The following is a 21411-nucleotide window of genomic DNA, read 5'->3' on the forward strand; positions in this document are numbered from 1 at the left end:
GGAGCTGCTCTAACCGCTCGTTCTGTAGTCCTTATCTGCACTTTTCTAACAGCTCATAAACACTTATTAAAGCTAAATTCTTATCAGTCTGATAGGAATATAGCTTTAAATGACTGTTCATAACCGATAGACCAAAAGATAAGGAATACAGATTGAGCCGTCAAGGCACCTCCATGGTGGATTGTCTGTAAAGCTGAAATAAATATTCTACAGATACACTGAAAGTGAAACTGTAGTAGAAAAACTGCTTTAACAGTACCTTTAAACGTAACCTTTAAGTATGATTGATGCTAAAATAAATGATTAAAGTGGGTTCTTTATAAGTTTTGATATATAATATGAATAGTTTAGCGTGACCGGGGCAAACGGCATTGGCTTCTTCTTTTTTTTTTTTCTTTTGTTTTTGAAATATATTTTTGGCACATAATATGTCCACCATTAAAACACCTCTGGGAAACAGTTACACTTTTTTACTTTACAGAGGATAGATCATCAGTTTAAGCAAATTGCAGAACCCCTTTAATGTAACTACTATGGAAGCTGTTATAAGGTCTTTGCATTGAGCTCCCCCTACTGGCGGCTGTGTGAAAATGCAGTGTTTTCACACTAGGAATTGAAGAGCAAGTTCTGTGAGGGCCCTCACTCCGGGGCACCATAGCAGTCGCATGTTCTGCCACTGAGCTCTGTTATTTCTGAGTAGCAGTAGTAAACCACTTCTGTAATCGCCTAGGGGTCGCTGGCTGTCAACAAATTGCAGGATCATGAACTTTAATTCTGCGTCGTATTTCTATGCCACTCCGCAATTAAAGCCCAGATGCCCTCACCATGTGCTGTACATATAAGGAGTAAGCAGGTTAAGGCAAGTTATATTCCTTTATCCAATGCTTTTACTATCCTGACATCCGCTGTCATTACCCAGTGAAATTGATCACTGTACGTCAGTTCACCTTATGTTTCCCAGGGCATTTTACTGATAGGTGTACACTGCTCTCCTAAAAAGTTGCAATGACCCCTTCAATTATTCGACCTCAGGACAACAGCCCCATGTGTATGATTTGTGCAGACTGCCATCTGGCTCCTGCCTGCTTAGCCCTGGCAAGATTTATGACAGTGTAATGCCAGTCAGCATATACACAAAGGGTGAGTAGTGTTTGGTTGTGCTTAAGACCTGTGTGGTCTCTTGGAACAGAAAGCCCCTTGACTAAGTAATTGCCGCCAGCTTTTCTCAATGACTTACGGGACACGTTTCAGTATTGAAACTGAGCTCTTTGTTTCTATGGGGGGGGGGGGGGGGTGTACTTTCTGCTTATATGGTAAAATGGTCTTGTTTCCTCTCAGAATACTTCAGTTTTTAACTTCTTTAAAATTCAGGATGATTTCTACTAAATGTGCTACCACTATGGGCTACCCATATCTCAGTCTTTGGAAACAGGCAATAATTCAGTGTCTAGCGTTATGGGTGTAATTCCAGTGTGCCAGGCCTCTCCACCCCAAAACGGCTCTTTCCTCAAGCCTGCTATGTACCAGACCATTCTTTACGTAAAGGGGTTCTCCAGGAATTCATAAAATAAAATTACTGAGAATACTTAAATATTACTAAATTTATAAATATATTCCCATTTACATTTCATTAGTTATAATGGCTTGTTTTATCTAGGAAGCAAACATCAGGAGAAGTAAAATGGCCGCTGTCCTATTAGTACACACAAAACCTGTCCTAATCACACAGCAGCACAAGTTACTTCACAACACTGAGCTAAAGATCTGCCTCATCCTCCTCTCTGCTCCACTTGTCAGGGATTATGATCCTGAATACAGCTGATAAGATCTTCAGCTAAATCTCTGTGGCAATGGAGTTCATGAGGAGACATGTTTGAATTTTTTCTTCTTGTGTTTTTTTTGTTCCCCCCCATATTACGGTTTGAAAAAAAAATCCAAGTCTAATAATGTGTGATTTGAATTATAGCAGCCACATGAGCTATAAATGTAATAGACAGGAGGGGACTTCTGTGGGAGAGTTTTCTAGGCATTCTTTGTGCAGAGATCATTATACCGGGAGTATATAGGGAGTAGATAAGCCATGTGACCATGACCTGTTTTGAATGATGGATCCTGTGCTATGTATACAGAAGTGGTATCAGTCATTGTAATCCTACCTGTGATTATAATGAGCTGACTGCTGAAAAGTGATCTATGCAGGAAGTGTCAGTATATTATTAGGCCTAGTAGTCAGTGTAAATATATTGCAGGATTTTAGGATTATTCTTAGACCTCAATAGTGACATGGAAAATGTAAAAATAAAGAAATGTTTAACATAGAAAGTGATGTACACAATAGGTCATTTTCTGACGACACATTCCCCTTAATGAAAATTCTAACACACGTTTTGCTGCAAACACATGCAGTGTGGCAAAAAAATAATATTACATAGATAATATTTACTTCCTGTAAGGCCTCATGCACTTGTTGTTGTGTGTTTTGTGGTCCGCAAATCACGGATCCGCAAAACACGGATGGCGTCCGTGCATGTTCCACGGACAACCTTTAATATAACTGCCTATTCTTGTCCGCAAAGAGCGGACAAGAATAGGACAGGTTATATATTTTTTTTGCGGACCACGGAACGGAGCAACAGATGCGGACAGCGCACGGAGTGCTGTCCGCATCTTTTGCGGCCCCATTGAAGTGAAAACTGCGGCTCGGATGCGGACCAAAACAACGGCCGTATGCATGAGGCCTTACACTAACCATTTTGATTGATGTTCTTGTATCCATATTTTTCCCCGCCATATTAATCTATAGCAGGATTGATATCTTATGGTTACTGATCTGAGCTATCATCCGGGGGGGGGGGGGGGGGGGTTTGTTCTACATTCCAGCACTTCTCACATAGATTTTATTATAGTCATTATATCACTTTTGTGTTGTATTATGTCCTTATTTTGGATTTAATAATAAAGATTTGTATTATTTCTTGATATGTGTGGTATTTTTGATTTGGAGTTGTATAAAAGTGCTGTAACATCTGAAAGCAATTGGTGGTGCTGTGCTTTCTCAGTTCTGCATTATGTAAAGGGGACAGAGCTGAGTCCTACAGAAACAAAAGCTCTAGATGATTGGAATTTCTCTTCTATTTGAGTTTTTTTTTTTTTTTTACTCTTGAGTAATATTTGGGAAAAACTATTTTAATATGTTCCGCAGAGCGTCAGCCAGTACGGCTGACGCTCGGCTGAACATATTAAAATAGTAAGACGTTAGAACCATACGGTAAAGCGCTTAAGACGGCTATAACCCTTCCATACAGTATAAGTATGGAAGGAGTTATGTCTACATCTGAAACCAGTGACTCGCGTCACATTTCCGTCATGTAGTCTTGTGGTGGACAACAGCGCCCTCTGCTGTTTTGCAACATCTTGACACCTTTGTCATATGCTTGCTGACCTACAATGGTAAACATCTGTAGTATTCTGTACAACATGGATGCTGGGGGCAAAATGATTTTTTTATTAAAATATAACCTTTTTCAATTTCTTCTTTGCCCCTTAGGAAACAAAAGATGAATCTGCAGTTCTCTGGCTGGACGAAATTCAGAATGGAATATTCCGCTCCAATAAAGAAACAGAAGATGCCCAAAGATGTATGTACCCGTGTAGTAGTAATTTTATATTGGGTATAGGGGGCTCAGTGGTCACAGGTGGGGTTAATGTGCACTTTTCAGATTTGTTAAGATATGATGAATCTTCCTTAGCTCTGTTCACATTTGCGTTGAGAGCCTCCACTTGCCATTTTGTTGGCTTATTTTATTTTATTTTTTCTTATGGCATGAATAGTGCAGTCTACATAAATTTCGGAACTAGTATTTGCATAGCTGTCATGGTTCTGCTGTAAATTAAAACGATGATGCTTGTGTGAGCAGAGGTTAAAGCAGCATATTTATAGGCTTGGTTTCTTTGCAGAGGCAAAAACACCCTCTCATTCTGGGTCATAAATAGCATTTTTATAAGTTAGGGCGACACTGCTTTGGCGCAAAAAAAATAATAATCATTAAAGTTGTTGCCACAATATTGCATGTTTTATCAGTCACAGCACAGCTTTGTGGGTTAGGTTATTCTGAAATTTCCCATAGGATATTCTAAAAGTGTCATGTGAAAGACTGCATCATTTCCCAAGGAGGTGACTTCATTTCAGCACCTGAAACACTGTGATCTTACTTTGTCCTTTCAGTCTCCCGAGGTGTCCTGGCTATTAATGAGGCAATAGACAAGGGTGACAGTTCCCAAACCCTCCAGGCCCTGAGATCCCCTGATGTCGGACTTTATGGGGTGACCGCAGAATGTGCTCACACTTATCAGAAGGAACTGGCAGATCTAAAGGGAGACAAAGCAGCAGAAGGTAAAAAAACTACAGCAATCTGTCTACATGTAATGTTCCACCCTGCATAGGTTGATTGACTCTCCTATTCCCAATAAAAATACTCGCTTATTCAATTGTGAACATTGGAATTTGATTTACACCTGATGCACGCGACCAAGTCCACAAACCACGGATCGACAAAATGGAGACCTCTTCTGTGTGCAATCCGTATTTTTCTCACTCCCATTTTTAGAAATTACTATTCATGTTCGCAACACAGACAAGAAAAGGACATACTGTGTAATTTGCAGAATGCCAACAGCACGCAGATGACATCCGTGTACTGTCGGTTTTTTTTTTTTGGTTTTTTTTTGCGGACCCGTAGAAATCATAGGTCATGTTCAATCCGCAAAAAAGTGGATTGGATACATATACAAAATAGGCTTGTGTGCTCAAAGCCTTAAACTTTGTGCAGCAAAAGGCATTTTCCATGTTGGAGCGATAATGCTCTGTGATCTGCACATTCTGTCTCCTTAAAGGGGTTTTACAGCACTCGCCGCACCAACGATCGGCCACTACCGCCAGACTATATAGTGGACAGAAGGCTCCATCCACTATGTAGTTTCCAGCTCCTAATATTTTAAGATGTCTGTGCCCCTTAAAATAATCAGGTGCATCTCATGCCAGCACAAACTGGATCAAGACTTGATAACTTCCCCCTATGTTTTCACCTATACAATATAATATCTCAGTGATATGATCTACACTGGAGCTATGTACAGTTAAGAATGCTGATGTCTGGTGACATTGTATCCAATAAAAATAGTATTTAACCCCGTCAACCAATATGACATACCTGTATGTCATGGTGGTTGAGGTAATTTATGAAGCGGGGTACTGCGGTGAGTCCGTGCCATACGCGGCACAGCAGGCACCCGGCCATAATGATGGGAAAAGGCGATCCCGCCGAACCCCGTCATTTAACTACTCAGATGCCGCAATCAATGCTGATCACGGCACCTGTGAGGCAAGGCAGAGGGATGCGGAGCCCCCACAGTAAAATCGCCTTCCATGCCTGCCAGAGTAAGCACCCTGCTGCTGTGTGCCCAAAGCACAGCGCAGCTGGGAGCCTGCGAAAATCCTATTCACCCTAATAAATTTCTTAGGGTGAATAGGACAAGTGATCAAAAGATCCCAGTTTCTAGCCCCTTAAATTATTTAGGCTACTTTCACACTTGTGTTCGGAGCGGATCCGTCTGGTGTCTGCACAGACGGATCCTCTCCTATAATGCAGACGATGGGATCCGTTCAGAACGGATCCGTCTGCATTATATTTCAGAAAAAATTCTAAGTGTGAAAGTTAGTCAGACGGATCTGTCCAGACTTTACATTGAAAGTCAATGGGGGACGGATCCGTTTGAAATTAGGCCATATTGTGTCAACTTCAAATGGATCCGTCCCCATTTGACTTACATTGTAAGTCTGGATGGATCCGTTTGGCTCCGCACGGTCAGGCGGACACCCGAACGGTAGTGTGAAAGAAGCCTAAATAAAAAGTTTAAACAAAAGTTTAAAAATATTAAAAGTTTAAATTATTCCCCTTTCCCTATTCTACATATAAAAATATATTAACAATAAAAATATATATATCGGGTATCGCCACTTCCGAAATTATCTGAACTGTGTGGCAAACCTTATAAAGGGAAAAAAAGTGAAAAACTCGATTCGCCCTCTTTAGTCTCCCCGTTTTTTTTTTTGTTTTTTTTGCGGACCCGTAGAAATCATAGGTCATAGGTCAAGTGGATTGGATACATATACAAAATAATAGGCTTGTGTGCTCAAAGCCTTAAACTTTGTGCAGCAAAAGGCATTTTCCATGTTGGAGCGATAATGCTCTGTGATCTGCACATTCTGTCTCCTTAGGCCTCATGCACACGACCGTTGTGTGCATCCGTGGCCGTTGTGCCGTTTTCCGGTTTTTTTCGCGGACCCATTGACTTTCAATGGGTCCGTGGAAAAATCGGAAAATGCACCGTTTTGCAGACGAGGCCGTGATCCGTGTATCCTGTCCGTCAAAAAAATATGACCTGTCCTATTTTTTTGACGGACAACGGTTCACGGACCCATTCAAGTCAATGGGTCCGTGAAAGAACACGGATGCACACAAGATTGGCATCCGTGTCCGTGATCCGTGGCCGTAGGTTGCTTTCATACAGACGGATCCGAAGATCCGTCTGCATAAAAGCTTTTTCTGATCTAAGTTTTCACTTTGTGAAAACTCATTTCCGACAGTATATTCTAACACAGAAGCGTTCCCATGGTGATGGGGACGCTTCTAGTTAGAATACACTGCAAACTTGGTACAAGACTGACCCCTGCTGCCTGGCACCACCCGATCTCTTACAGGGGGATATGATGGCACAATTAACCTCTTCAGGTGCGGCACCTAAAGGGGTTAATTGTACTATCATATTCTCCTGTAAGAGATCAGGGCTGCCAGGCAGCAGGGGGCAGACCCCCCCCACCCCAGTTTAAATATCGTTGGTGGCACAGTGTGTGCCCATCGCCCCCCCCCCCCTTCCTCCCTCTATAGTTAAAAATCGTTGGTGGCACAGTGTGTGCCCATCGCCCCCCCCTTCCTCCCTCTATAGTTAAAAATCGTTGGTGGCACAGTGTGTGCCCATCGCCCCCCCCCCCTTCCTCCCTCTATAGTTAAAAATCGTTGGTGGCACAGTGTGCCCATCGCCCCCCCCCTTCCTCCCTCTATAGTTAAAAATCGTTGGTGGCACAGTGTGTGCCCATCGCCCCCCCCTTCCTCCCTCTATAGTTAAAAATCGTTGGTGGCACAGTGTGTGCCCATCGCCCCCCCCCCTTCCTCCCTCTATAGTTAAAAATCGTTGGTGGCACAGTGTGTGCCCATCGCCCCCCCCCTTCCTCCCTCTATAGTTAAAAATCGTTGGTGGCACAGTGTGTGCCCATCGCCCCCCCCCTTCCTCCCTCTATAGTTAAAAATCGTTGGTGGCACAGTGTGCGCCCACCATCGCCCCCCTCCATCTCCCCCCCCCATCATTGGTGGCAGCGGAGTTCCGACCGGAGTCCCAGTTTAATCGCTGGGGCTCCGATCGGTAACCATGGCAACCAGGAAGCTACTGCAGCCCTGGTTGCCATGGTTACTTAGCAATAGTACAATAGTAGAAGATTCATACTTACCTGCTTGCTGCTGCGATGTCTGTGACCGGCCGGGAGCTCCTCCTACTGGTAAGTGACAGTTCTTTAGCAATGCACCGCACAGACCTTTCACTTACCAGTAGGTGGAGCTCCCGGCCGGTCACAGACATCGCAGCAGCAGGCAGGTAAGTATGAATCTTCTACAATTGTACTATTGCTAAGTAACCATGGCAACCAGGGATGCAGTAGCTTCCTGGTTGCCATGGTTACCAATCGGAGCCCCAGCGATTAAACTGGGACTCCGATCGGAACTCCGCTGCCACCAATGATGGGGGGGGGGGGGTGGGAGGGAGATGGAGGGGGGCGATGGTGGGCGCACACTGTGCCACCAACGATTTTTAACTATAGAGGGAGGAAGGGGGGGGCGATGGGCACACACTGTGCCACCAACGATTTTTAACTATAGAGGGAGGAAGGGGGGGGCGATGGGCACACACTGTGCCACCAACGATTTTTAACTATAGAGGGAGGAAGGGGGGGTGATGGGCACACACTGTGCCACCAACGATATTCAAACTGGGGAGGGGGGGGTCTGCCCCCTGCTGCCTGGCAGCCCTGATCTCTTACAGGAGAATATGATCGTACAATTAACCCCTTTAGGTGCCGCACCTGAAGAGGTTAATTGTGCTATTATATCCCCCTGTAAGAGATCGGGTGGTGCCAGGCAGCAGGGGGCAGTCTTGTACCAAGTTTTCAGTGTATTCTAACCTGAAGCGTCCCCATCACCATGGGAACGCCTCTGTGTTAGAATATACTGTCGGAAATGAGTTTCACGAAGTAGCTCATATCCGACAGTATATTCTAACGTAGAGGCGTTCCCATGGTGATGGGGACGCTTCAAGTTATGTTCGGGTGTCCGCCTGGCCGTGCGGAGGCAAGTGGATCCGTCCAGACTTATAATGTAAGTCAATGGGGACGGATCCGTTTGAAGATGACACACTGTGGCTCAATTTTCAAACGGATCCGTCCCCATTGACTTGCATTGTAATTCAGGACGGATCCGTTTGGCTCCGCACGGCCAGGCGGACGCCAAAACGACTTTTTTTTTCATGTCCGTGGATCCTCCAAAAATCAAGGAAGACCCACGGACGAAAAAACGGTCACGGATCACGGACCCCGTTTTTTCGGACCGTGAAAAAAAACTGTCGTGTGCATGAGGCCTTAAAGGGGTTTCACAGCACTCGCCGCACCAACGATCGGCCACTGCCGCCAGACTATATAGTGGACAGAAGGCTCCATCCACTATGTAGTTTCCAGCTCCTAATATTTTAAGATGTTTGTGCCCCTTAAAATAATCAGGTGCATCTCATGCCAGCACAAACTGGATCAAGACTTGATAACTTCCCCCTATGTTTTCACCTATACAATATAATATCTCAGTGATATGATCTACACTGGAGCTATGTACAGTTAAGAATGCTGATGTCTGGTGACATTGTATCCAATAAAAATAGTATTTAACCCCGTCAACCAATGTGACATACCTGTATGTCATGGTGGTTGAGGTAATTTATGAAGCGGGGTACTGCGGTGAGTGAAAAATTCGATTCGCCCTCTTTAGTCTCCCCCCCCCCCCCCCCCCCCCCAAAAAAAAAAAAAAATTAATTAACCCCACAAATAATTTAGTTCAATAACAGACCTGGTAAATGAAATGGTGCCATTTGAAAAATGCACCTTGTCCCGGAAAAAAAATAAGTCCTCATATGACTATATGAACGGAAAATAAAAAGTTATGGCTATTGGAAGGTGGGGAGGGAAAAACAAAAATGCAAAACCAAAAATTGGACCGCTACTTAATAAAGAAAAAGATTTTAGAACTGCCCTGCCTGTTTCCATAGAATATAAAGCATGGGTTAGGAAATGGCTACGACGAAGAACACACATCATGTTGTTTGAAACACGTAAGCGTCTATTTTAATGACCCTGCGATGATTTTAAGAATGTGACAATAGAGGATCCAGATTTGTAAGACGTGCTGGAGATCCATGAGATGATGGGTTTGGAAATACAAGAATCATTACAGGTGCTTCTAGCAAGAATTGAAAAACATGTATAATGTATTGTGTTATTGGTGATCATTTATCTGTTGGGGGAAATGTCAGCCATTATCACATTGATCTGTCTGTCTGCGGGGAGTAATTAAAGTCATCCCTCATGTGTAATGTCTGTCTTGTAGGGGAGAATGGAAGTGAATGGATGCAGCACTGGGTGAAGGGGGGATATCATTATTACTTTAACCTGAATAGTAATGAAGGGAGCTGGGAAGAGCCCCCGGGATTTGTACAGAACAACACTCAGCTGTCAAAGGAGGATATTCAGGTAAGTGGCTGCAGCGATGTGCATGACAACACTTACCAATGAAAAGTGATGAGTAATGGAACAGTGTTTCTACCAGGGGGCAGCATGTAAAAGGTTAGGGTTATCGGATGCTCTACCTGCAGCTAATCGTTCTCAGTAAGGGTTTATTCGCACGTCCGCAAAATGGGTCCGCATCCGTTCCGCAATTTTGCGGAACAGGTGCGGACCCATTCATTTTCAATGGGGCCAGAATGTGCTGTCCGCATGCGGAACACACATTGCTGGTGTCCGTGTTTTGCAAAATGCATACGGGCGTGTGAATGGACCCTTAGCTGTGACAGAGCAGAAACCCATGCATTTCCCAGATTACCTATGTGGGATGAATGCTGAGGTTCCTACTCTGTCATGAACAGATCAGGAGCACTAATTGCCCTGATATAATGATAAGAATGGTGTAGGGGTCTTTTCACACTATATTTTCCGTATCCGATGGAGGTATACTGTATACCTCTGACAGATACCTTAGATTGGGAGTCCCATCAGGGACAGTTTAGCGCTGCAGAATATAGTAGTGCTATATAAGTGCGTAAAATACTAGATACCGCTGCATAGGCTTCCATTATTAAAATAAATAAGTACGGTATATCGCACAGTATATTTTCTTTACGGTTTGCTTCTGTGTGGAGTAGCGCTGCAGACCGCACTATTCTATGCAAGAAAGAAAAGATATGCCAACATATAACAGGTTTATGGGAGCCAAAAGGACTATTGCCCTTCATTAGGTGACTAGGGACATATAGATATGTTTGATGTATGCGCCAGGAGCTTTCCTGGTACATAAGGCAAGCACACGTTGCAAACTGTGTGAAAGCGCCCTAATGGAGATTACAGTCCTTCAGTTAGCCTGAAAACAGAGAGGAACTGATAGTTTGCAACTGTTTGAGATATTTGGCAGTTATCTAAAGTGGCGAGAAAAGGGGTGGGGAGCCTATCACTGCCTATCACTTACTTTTGTCTATGCCAGAAACTGGCGTAAGTTATAGCTGAAGTCTACGCTTACCCCTAGCTGGCGTACATTTGTATTTCTGGTGCATGGAGTATCAGAGATGCACCTAATTTAATAAGAAGCATCTGCCTCTTAATAAATTAGGTGCATCTTAATCCAGCGCACAGAGGATCAAGACCGGTGTATGGAAATGGCAGCCTTAGGCTGAGTTCACACGAGCGTGACAGATTAGGTCCAGATGCGTTCAGGGTGCGTTCAGTTAAACTCACACCATTTTGCAAGCAAGTTCAGTCAGTTTTGGCTGCAATTGCGTTTAGTTGTTCAGTTTTTTTCGCGCGGGTGCAATGCGTTTTGATGCGTTTTTACCGCGCGTGATAAAAAACTGAAGGTTTACAAACAACATCTCCTAGCAACCATCAGTGAAAAACGCATTGCATCCGCACTTGCTTGCAGATGCAATGCGTTATTAACGCAGCCCCATTCACTTCTATGGAGCCAGGGCTGCGTGAAAAACGCAGAATATAGAACATGCTGCGATTTTAAAGCATTGCAGAAGTGATGCGTGAAAAAAAACGCTCATGTGCACAGCCCCATTGAAATGAATGGGTCAGGATTCAGTGCAGGTGCAATGCGTTCACCTACTGCATTGCACCCGCGCGGAAATCTCGCCCGTGTGAACGCAGCCTTAAGGCTGAGTTCACACGGGCGTGACGGATTAAGTCCAGATGCGTTCAGTGAAACTCGCACCATTTTGCAAGCAAGTTCAGTCAGTTTTGTCTGCAATTGCGTTCAGTTGTTCAGTTTTTTCCTCGCGGGTGCAATGCGTTTTGATGCGTTTTTCACGCGTGTGATAAAAAACTGAAGGTTTACAAACAACATCTCTTAGCAACCATCAGTGAAAAAGGCATCGCACCCGCACTTGCATGCGGATGCAATGCGTTTTTCACGCAGCCCCATTCACTTCTATTGGGCCAGGGCTGCGTTAAAAACGCAGAATATAGAACATGCTGCGATTTTCACGCAACGCAGAATTGATGCGTGAAAAACAACGCTCATGTACACAGACCCATTGAAATGAATGGGTCAGGATTCAGTGCGGGTGCAATGTGTTCACTTCCCGCATTGCACCCGCGCGGAAATCTCTCCCGTGTGAACTCGGCCTAATGGATTTTCCCCAGAGTCTCTAGTGTCAGTGCAGATTTTGTATACAGCAATAACAGCAGACTTCATTCTGTTTTAAGGTGGAATTTTCCTTTAAAATAACTTAAAAACACTCTTTTTAAACCAAAGCAGTTAGTTCTCTTCTGAGCCTTTTCTAAAAACACGAGATGTTGCTCACCTTTAATTATTATAGATGTACAAAGCCCACCCCTGAGATCAGCGGAGAGCTACTTTATATGTTCTGGTCAGACGTACACATTAGGTAGCTGTCAGCCAGACATTCATTTGGCCAACAGTAATTTTCCTGACCTCCACTATACACATGCATTCTTGGCTCAACTAATTGTCGACACAATTATCGGGCATATTATTGGAAACAAACATTACTAGGGACGCTCATTCCCAGTAAACTGCCCATGTAAATGTGCTGCTGATCTCCCGATGAACAAGCAAAATGCTCGACCATCTGGTGAATTAATGATTGATGCAGAATATTATCTGGACAGTAGATCGGTGTGTGTGAACATGGATCTGCTGCCCATAAACGATGAATCTGTATGCAGACAAACAATGGCAGTAGCCATCACTCGTCCCCATACAGTGGAGGTGACCACTGCATGTAAATGCTGCTCTTCACCTCCACTGACAATAACAAGCTGTTATTGGGAAGGAACAGTCCCTTCCCGATAATTGCCTGCTCACTTGGTGACATCTCTGGCAGTAGCTTATCTCTCCTGAGAACTGAAAGATTGGGCATAGTGAGATCCAACTGTCCCCTGACATCTGCTGATGGAAAGGAAGAGTCAGAGGCCCACCTACACATTAGATGGTTGGCCAGGCCCTCAAAAACTAGCACGTTTGGCTGACATTTATCTAATGTCCTAAATAATAATTTGTACAAATCCAACCCAAGCACTGCTCAGGAATCCACGAGGAGAGAGAACCTAGGCTGAGGTTTACTTGATGCCATCTAGTTCTTCTTTTTGTGATCAGTGCTTGGTTCTACCACAATATGTATTGTAGGTTTGCATTGGCATAAATATTATTTTGTGTGGTTTACTCTAATAGAGCACCATCTCTGGCGTCTCGGCTGCTTATAACCGGGAACAATTATGGTTGGCTAATGAAAGCCTCATCACCAAACTCCAGGCCCACTGTCGAGGCTACCTGATCCGCAAGAAATTTAACTCCAGAATGAACTTTCTGAAAGAGCAGGTTCCTGCGGTGACCTGCATTCAGGTTTGTTCTCTTGTATATTTAATCAATGTTGATGAACTGCCTTTCCACAATATGTCTTCTCAGCTATCCGCACTTCATGTAATAGTCATTATTCAGCCATGAGGATTTTCCCCTTGACGTTAATAGTGGGTGGTCTCGATTACATACCCTATATAATAACTTTATTGGGACTTGGGGACATGAAGAATTCTTTTGTTCACAATTCAGTGGAGACTGAAGCTGTCATCCAAGGTCGCTGTTATACTTGCATAGAACCGAGATTGCATAAGGTTTTGTGTTCACTTTGGTCGACCCTTATTTTGTTTCCCACAGGCTAACTACAGAGGTCAGAAGCAGAGGAAAGCATTCAGGGAGCGCAAGCAGTATCTGCAAGATCACAGTGATGAAGTAGTGAAGGTACTGCATTATTATTTCATCTGAATAAGGGCCCTTGCACACGACCGTATGCCCTCCAAGACATATGGTCTGTGAGCGGGCCATATATCCTGGAGCGGCATTGATCGTGCGCACGGGAGCACACAGCATCATAGATTACAATGATGCTGTGCAACTCAGACCGCCCGCGGGACTATTGTCCCGCACTCCTAAGATCATATGAGTGCGGGACAATAGTCCTGTGGCGACCCGATGTGCACAGTATCACAGTAACCTATGATGCTGTGTGCTCCCCTGCACACGGTCAATGCCGATCCGGGACATATGGCCCGCTCACAGACCATATGTCTCGAAGGGCATACGGTCCTGTGCAAGGCCCTAATGGTGAATAAATTCTTACCTGACATTATGTAACATGACTGATTCATCGTTTACTTCTAGATCCAGTCATACACTCGAATGTATCAAGCCAGGAAGCGCTACAGAGACAGGCTGAAGTACTTCAATGACCATGTGAGCACACATTGAGCTGTGTGTCCTGACTGTGTGCTTTCACTGAGCAAATCATGACTTGTGTTTATTGTCTGCAGATTAACGATATCGTAAAAATCCAAGCTTTTATCCGTGCCAACAAAGCCCGAGATGACTACAAGACCTTGAGTGAGTGTAGTTCCTTTACTTGTGACCGGTTCTTCCATGTGCTAAAATACAGCGAGGGAGGTATTTCATCTCCCTTGCCCATGAAAAGGGCCAGAAATCTACAGCAGCTCTGAGCACGGACTGCAGGACGATGCACCTAATTTATGACTAGGTGTGCACCTTGTCATCAATTAGGTGCCTCCTCGGGCAGCGCAGTGGATATCAAGGCCGTCGTAGTGGTTACTTTCCGAGCTATCCAGGGTTTAAAGCAGGCTATTTATATAGAATATATACTTAAAGAGTTTGTCCAGTTTTCTGATATTGATGATCTGTCTTCAGGATAGGTCATCAATATTAGATCAGCAGGGGTCCGACTACTGGCACTTCCGCCAATTAGATGTTTCTTCAAGTGGTTCTTCAGTGGTTACTTGCAAGCTGCCGACATTGAAGTGGCTCTGCAAGGTAATTACCGCTTTTTCGTTCCATTCACTTGATGCTGACAGTCGCAGGCTAGGATCTATTTGAGCAGTACAAAAATGATATAATGCTTCTTGCTATGTTTTCTCCAGTCAATGCAGAAAATCCACCAATGGCGGTAGTGCGCAAGTTTGTTCATCTTTTGGACCAGAGTGATCAGGACTTCCAGGAAGAATTAGAAGTCATGAAGCTGAGGGAGGAAGTCGTGACTCTTATAAGATCAAACCAGCAGCTAGAGAATGACCTCAATCTTATGGATATCAAGATTGGACTCCTTGTGAAAAATAAAATAACACTGCAGGTACGTTAATAATATGCATTTTGGCAGGGTGATCCGGCAGAGAATGATGGAAATCGGACAAACACAAACTGCTGTGTGCAGCAGTTTCTGTCTGGTCAATCTTCTGGTTGCATCTGGAAGTGCCGGATCCGGAGATCTCCGGCGGGCTGTTCTCTGCCGGAACAGCCTGAAGGAATTGCTGACGCAGATATAAAACTAGCCTTAGTTTGGCAGTCAAGTCAGTTGTGCTGTGAAATCATGATTGCCTTACTGTTCTGTATAGGCCAGACCTGATAAATGTAACATAGTATATAAGGCCGAAAAAAGACATCTGTCCATCCAGTTCGGCCTGTTAAACTGAGGAAGGCAAAAAAAAAACTGAGATAGAAGCCAATTTTCCCCAAACCTTCTTTCCTCCAGACACAGAGGATGTCCCCTCGTCACAGTCCTGGGGATAAATAGATGATGGGAGAGGTCTCTGTACTGACCCCTGATATATTTATCATATACATAGTAATTAGATCTCCCCTCAGTCGTTTTTTTTCTAAAGTGAATAACCCTAATTTTGATAATCTTTCAGGGTACTGTAATTCCCTCATTCTTTTGGTTGCCCTTCTCTGAACCCTCTCCAGAGGAGAAATAAAAAAATGCATTATATAACCGGAATCCTCTGCAGATATTAGGAGTTCAGGCATTCAGTTATGTCTGCAGCATTATCAGTGTGGAGTATTGATGGCAACGAACTGAGGGCTCCTATGGCAAGCAATATGTAACTCCATAGACACAATCAGTTTTGGCATGTGTATTTTCTATTTCACCACCCAACTATTGACCTTTAGCACTTTTGACACACATAGGCCAGTACAATGCTTTACTCACTGACATTTCTTTTTCGTAGGATGTTGTTTCCCACAGTAAGAAGTTGACAAAGAAGAACAAGGAGCAACTCTCTGATATGATGATGTTAAACAAGCAGAAGGGAGGACTGAAGGCTCTGAGCAAGGAGAAAAGAGAAAAGCTGGAGGCCTACCAGCATCTCTTTTACTTATTGCAGGTATATGAATGGTAGATGAGATAACGTATAGTGTACTGTGGTAATAGCAGACAACATAATGATTAATTGGGAAGATCCACACTCGCGGAGGATCATAACTCTCAGCTGAGCCCAGATGGAGTATAGAGAGATGCAAGTCACTCCAAAGAGAGAGATCTCTAGATGGAATATAGATGTAGACTGGTAGGCAATGGTAAAACCTAGGTTTCATTCCATACTCGCAAAATATCCAAAATGCTGGACTTTTCATATAGTTTTTATCTTATTTTTTTATTGTGCTCAGTTTGTTTTCTGTCACCTGGGGCAGTCTTTTTTTTTTAACCTCTTGTCCTAATGTAATGTCTTGGCCATTATGTACTGTGATCGACAATGGAGTGGGGTTTCTGGCAAAATTCTCAACCTATTAAGAACTAAATTTCACTGTAAGTAAGAATTACCGGCATGTAGAGTGCTGAATCTTGACGAAACCCTGGAATAAAACAATGAATAGCAGGATGAGCCACGATTTCTCATTCTGGTTATTGCTTAACATGACTGCAGAGCCACGGATTATCCTGAACTATGTACGTCTCTGTGTATGTATCCATGAGAATATCTTTAACTAGGTGCTTATCATTGTTTTCTGCAGACGAATCCAACATATCTGGCTAAGCTCATTTTCCAAATGCCTCAAAATAAATCCACCAAATTCATGGACTCTGTCATTTTTACTCTCTACAACTATGCATCCAACCAAAGAGAAGAATATCTGCTCCTGCGTCTCTTCAAAACAGCCCTTCAAGAGGAGATAAAGTAAGTGCCTATGAAGAGTGTCGGACTGGAGTGCCTAGTACCCACCAGTAAGGTTCATTCTGTGGGCCCAGTGCACGGCTATATACAAATACCGCCTGCTCTCACAGTGGTAGGCAGCAGCAAGATGCTCAGGATGATTATGGGGTCTCTGCAAAGACTTTGAGAAGGCAGCTCCCTGGGGTAAGAGGATGCTGGCTGGCGGCCTATGTGCCTAGAAGTCTTCTTGGCCGCCTGATGCATTTACAATAATAAGCTGGGTAGTCTCGTAAATAATCTACCCAGTTTTCCTTTTATATGGATGCTTAGGCCGACTAGGATGCTGTAAGCTGCCTATTTGTAGGCAGTGCAGTCAGGATAATGTGCCATGTTGGGGATTGGAGGCCCACCCTTGCTTAGTAGATCCCCAGGGGATTCACCTGTTCCCCTATAAATACACATACTCCTCCAGTTCAGTTTGTATTTAAGACACTTGATGAGTTAGTTTTGCTAATTTTCTTTCTTTTTTTCTTTTGGAAAATGGAGGAATTATCTCTCCTTTCACAAACTCCTAGAAACTATTAAGAATTTTTAGATGTTCTGTTGTAGTTATATGTGCCTGTTGTGTACTTTGAGAGCATTAGGGTCCAGTCACACGTCCGTAGTGCATTGCGGATCCTCAATGCACCCGGCCGGCACCCTCATAGAAATGCCTATTCTTGTCCGCAATTGCGAACAAGAATAGGACATGCTCTATTTTTTTCTGCAGACCGGAAAGTTCAGGGCCGCGCTCCGGAAATGCAGATGCATCCATTCAGTCCCCATAGAGAATGAATGGGTCCGCACCCGTTCCGCAGAATTGCGGAACGGGTGCGGACAACACTTGCTGACGTGTGAATGGAGCCTTATGGTGTACTGCTGTCACTGAGCTGTTGGTCTCATTGGTTGTACCATGAAGCTAAAGTGTGAGATGATTGCTGCTATTGATCACAGATTCACTTGTAATTTTTGAGGAGATTATTTGCGTGTTTGAAACCTTACGTTTCTCTGTTTTATCGCAGATCTAAGGTGGACATGATTCAGGAAATTGTCACTGGGAACCCTACAGTTATAAAGATGGTGGTAAGCTTCAACCGTGGGGCTCGCGGTCAAAATGCTTTGAGGCAGATCTTGTCACCAGTAGTAAAAGAGATCCTGGATGATAAGTCCCTCAACATCAAAACTGACCCAGTAGATATTTACAAGTCTTGGGTGAACCAGATGGAATCTCAGACTGGAGAAGCAAGGTGAGGTGCTCTACACTACCTATAAAGCTTATGATCTGTATTACATTTTCTGTAGTTTTATTTAATGTACTTTTTAAATAATATTCCTTAATATTTTTTGCTACAGCAAATTGCCTTATGATGTCACACCAGAGCAGGCAATAGCACATGAAGAGGTGAGGAACAGACTGGATGCTTCCATCAAGAACATGAGAACGGTTACAGACAAGTTCCTCTCTGCGATTATCAGCTCGGTTGATAAGATCCCGTAAGTACCCTTGTTATTCCTGTTATCTCATGCATATTGTAATTTGGCATGCATTCATACCGCATTTACAGTATACGTCAGGATCCCTCACATATGCCACTGTGTGATTTAAAAAAAGCTGAAACGGACAGCACCAGGTCCCGTTCAGTATCATAGATTCACAGAGATGATACTCATCATAATGTTCATAAAAAGTGAAGAAGCAGCAACAGCATCAAATTCACTATAATCCTTTATTTTAGCCAAGCTTGACCAAGATCCACCTACTGTCATAGGGTCTAAATGTTGTTTGTACCTGTATACCACTATGGCTAAAATAAAGGAATTATAGTGAATTGGATGCTGCTGCCTCCTCTCTTTTTATATGACACTGTATGGTTATACAGAGGAATAGATTATCCCCCAAAAAAGGTATACTGTGCAGTATACAGTTTTTACTAGATGCCTTTGTCTATTGTAGTTAAAGGGGTTTTCCATGGTTTAGATATTGATGACCTATCCTCAACCGCAGGGTACCAGGTGTTTGACCTACCAGCTGATCAGCAGGGGGGCCAGGTCCAACACTTGGCACCTCTGCTGATCAGCTGTTTGCAGCAGGTGTCAGAAATAACGCTGAGAATGGAGTCAGGAGCACAGCTCTGTTCTCTCTAGTGGTTATGCTGGATTACCGCCCATTTAAGCTCATCTGTTCTCGGACCCCCAATGATCTGATATGGATAACCTATCCTAATGACAGGTCATCAGTATCTATAACCCATAAAACCTCTTTACATACACTATTCTGTACAGCAAGAAAAAAATATATATCACGTTGATGGAGGCCAATCTTTTTGGCCTCCATTGAGTGAAGCAGCTCCGATGGAGCTTTCCCAGTGCATACTCCAAATTTAAACGGCAAACACAGTGTGAATGTCTCCTTAGGGCTCATGCACACGACTGTATGTATTTTGCAGTCCGCAAACCACTGGTCTGCAAAAAATATGGACATCAGTGTGCATTCCGTATTTTGCGCAAAGGAACAACTGGCCCCTAATAGAACAGTCCCATCCTTGTCTGTTTTGCAGAACGGAAATACGGAAACTGAATGCACATGGAGTGGACACAGACAATACATTCGTGTGCATGAGCCCTTATTCCAACAGAAAATGTTATTTGGAAAAAGGTTGTGATCTTTGCTGTCTGTAGACAGGGGAATCATAGAGGTGAAGGCAGCATGTACCAATCTCCGCTGATCAGTAAGGAGAGGAAGGTGGCGCAAGCATTTGTGAGTGCTGTGACTGCTTCTCACAGTGATCACAAGTCCGGAGACAAGGGTAATGCTCTGACTGCATAGCTGTCTGGAGACAGTGGGATCACGGAGCTCAAATGCAGCAGAGGGAGCACAGGGGGTTAATCCGTTTTAAAGTCTGTATAGAGATGAAGGAAGACTGCCCGGCTGTATATAGTTAATGGGCAGTGTGGAAGGGATTAAAAGCATGTTAACCCCTGAGACAGACTTTACTAGACATAGGGCCAGATTTATCATGACTCTGACAGATCACTCCACTTTCACATATGGCTAAAGTCAGTTTTAGCCAAGTCAGATTTATGATCGGCCCTTTAAGACTGTAATAAATGTGGTTTGACGGTAGCAGTTTATCTGTCAGTAAGCAGCTTTACAAAAAAGTCGCACATCTTTACAAAAAAGTCGCACGTATTTACGAAAAAGTCGCATGTTCTATTAAAAAGTCTCATAAGATAAGCATGGTCCTCACTGGAGTGAAATTGCGCAATTTTTTGCGACTTTTTTGCGACTTTTTAAATAGTCACAATAGTAAATCTGTCTAGAGATTAATTTACATAAGAAAACACGCCCACTTTCAGAAAACTGGCGAGCATAGTGCAGAGCAGAAAAAAGTCGCAAATTTTTGCGCAGTTTTAGTGATTGCGCAAAAATTTGCGACTTTTTCACTCCATTATTCTGACTTGAGCTAATGATAAATCTGGCCCATAGTATATAACAGATTCGTACGCTGTTCTTGAACTCTGAAGCCATTTGTAAGACGTGGCTGATTAGTATAGATTCACCATACAGTATAATATGTAGCTGATGTTCTCTGCATTAATATTACCCACATGCTGTTTTCCCATTTCCACATGTTCTTTATAAATCATCAGTATTGCCCATACTGTTCCAGGTACGCTATGCGTTACATATCAAAGGTCCTGAAAGACACCCTTCATGAGAAGTTTCCTGATGCTGGAGAAGATGACTTGCTTAAGGTCAGTTTATACGATGTATGACAGATAGGTTGGCCTTATACATTAGGCCTTGACAACATGGCGACTTTTTGTAGTGCTGCCCGTTGATTGGGACTGTTCATACAACAAGGTAACTCTTAGTGACAGCTGCTGTCCACGATATTGCCTACAGCTCAATGTATCTCTAGCTCAGTAGTTAAAATGAATCAGCCCGAAGCTTGAAGTGACTCAGCCCAACCTGACGATTTTGGCCAACACAATAGGATACACACAAGTAGTCGGATGAAGTATGGAAGTTAATTCCACCTTTCTGCCCTGAGTGCCCTAACGGTACCCTCACATTATAGTACAGGGCAGTGTGTTCGACCCATGGGTTTAGCAGAAAGCCACTTTATATGGAGCCATGACATGAGTGCATACCATCTACGCACTTCTTCTTTCACTCCCTTTCCAACAAACTGGGAATTTGGACAATTTCCTGTATGTCATGTATGAAAAAATTACTTATGTTCAAAAAATAGGTTTGCGTGGTTACATGTTGCATTTTTATTTTTTTTGAATCAAAGCAAGAAGTGTATATAAAAAAAAAAAAAACTGAAAGAAGTGTAAAATGTCCTATATAATTTAACTCTGTATACTATCCACTTCTTGCTTTGGCATCAAAAACCGCATCAAAACTACACATGTGAAACCACTGTTATATTCTCCATGGTATTACAGCTACCATATGTGTAGTGACCCAGCTATTTCAGAGAGCT

General features: G+C 43.4%; 1 protein-coding gene across 1 annotated transcript in view; it reads left to right on the forward strand.

Moving 5' to 3' along the window:
* The window catches only part of IQGAP1 (IQ motif containing GTPase activating protein 1), a 145231-nt gene that overhangs the window by 102471 nt on the left and 21349 nt on the right, over nt 1–21411 (forward strand). Inside the window, exons 16-28 of the mRNA XM_044279561.1 lie at nt 3548–3638; nt 4226–4393; nt 9759–9901; nt 13116–13286; nt 13599–13682; nt 14103–14174; nt 14252–14321; nt 14870–15078; nt 15956–16111; nt 16740–16903; nt 17941–18165; nt 18272–18412; nt 20590–20674. Of these exons, the coding sequence (XP_044135496.1) occupies nt 3548–3638; nt 4226–4393; nt 9759–9901; nt 13116–13286; nt 13599–13682; nt 14103–14174; nt 14252–14321; nt 14870–15078; nt 15956–16111; nt 16740–16903; nt 17941–18165; nt 18272–18412; nt 20590–20674 (1779 nt within the window). The remainder of the gene's footprint in view (nt 1–3547; nt 3639–4225; nt 4394–9758; nt 9902–13115; nt 13287–13598; nt 13683–14102; nt 14175–14251; nt 14322–14869; nt 15079–15955; nt 16112–16739; nt 16904–17940; nt 18166–18271; nt 18413–20589; nt 20675–21411) is intronic.

The sequence above is a fragment of the Bufo gargarizans genome, chromosome 2 (assembly GCF_014858855.1).
Source record: "Bufo gargarizans isolate SCDJY-AF-19 chromosome 2, ASM1485885v1, whole genome shotgun sequence".
NCBI classification, from domain to species: Eukaryota; Metazoa; Chordata; class Amphibia; order Anura; family Bufonidae; genus Bufo; species Bufo gargarizans.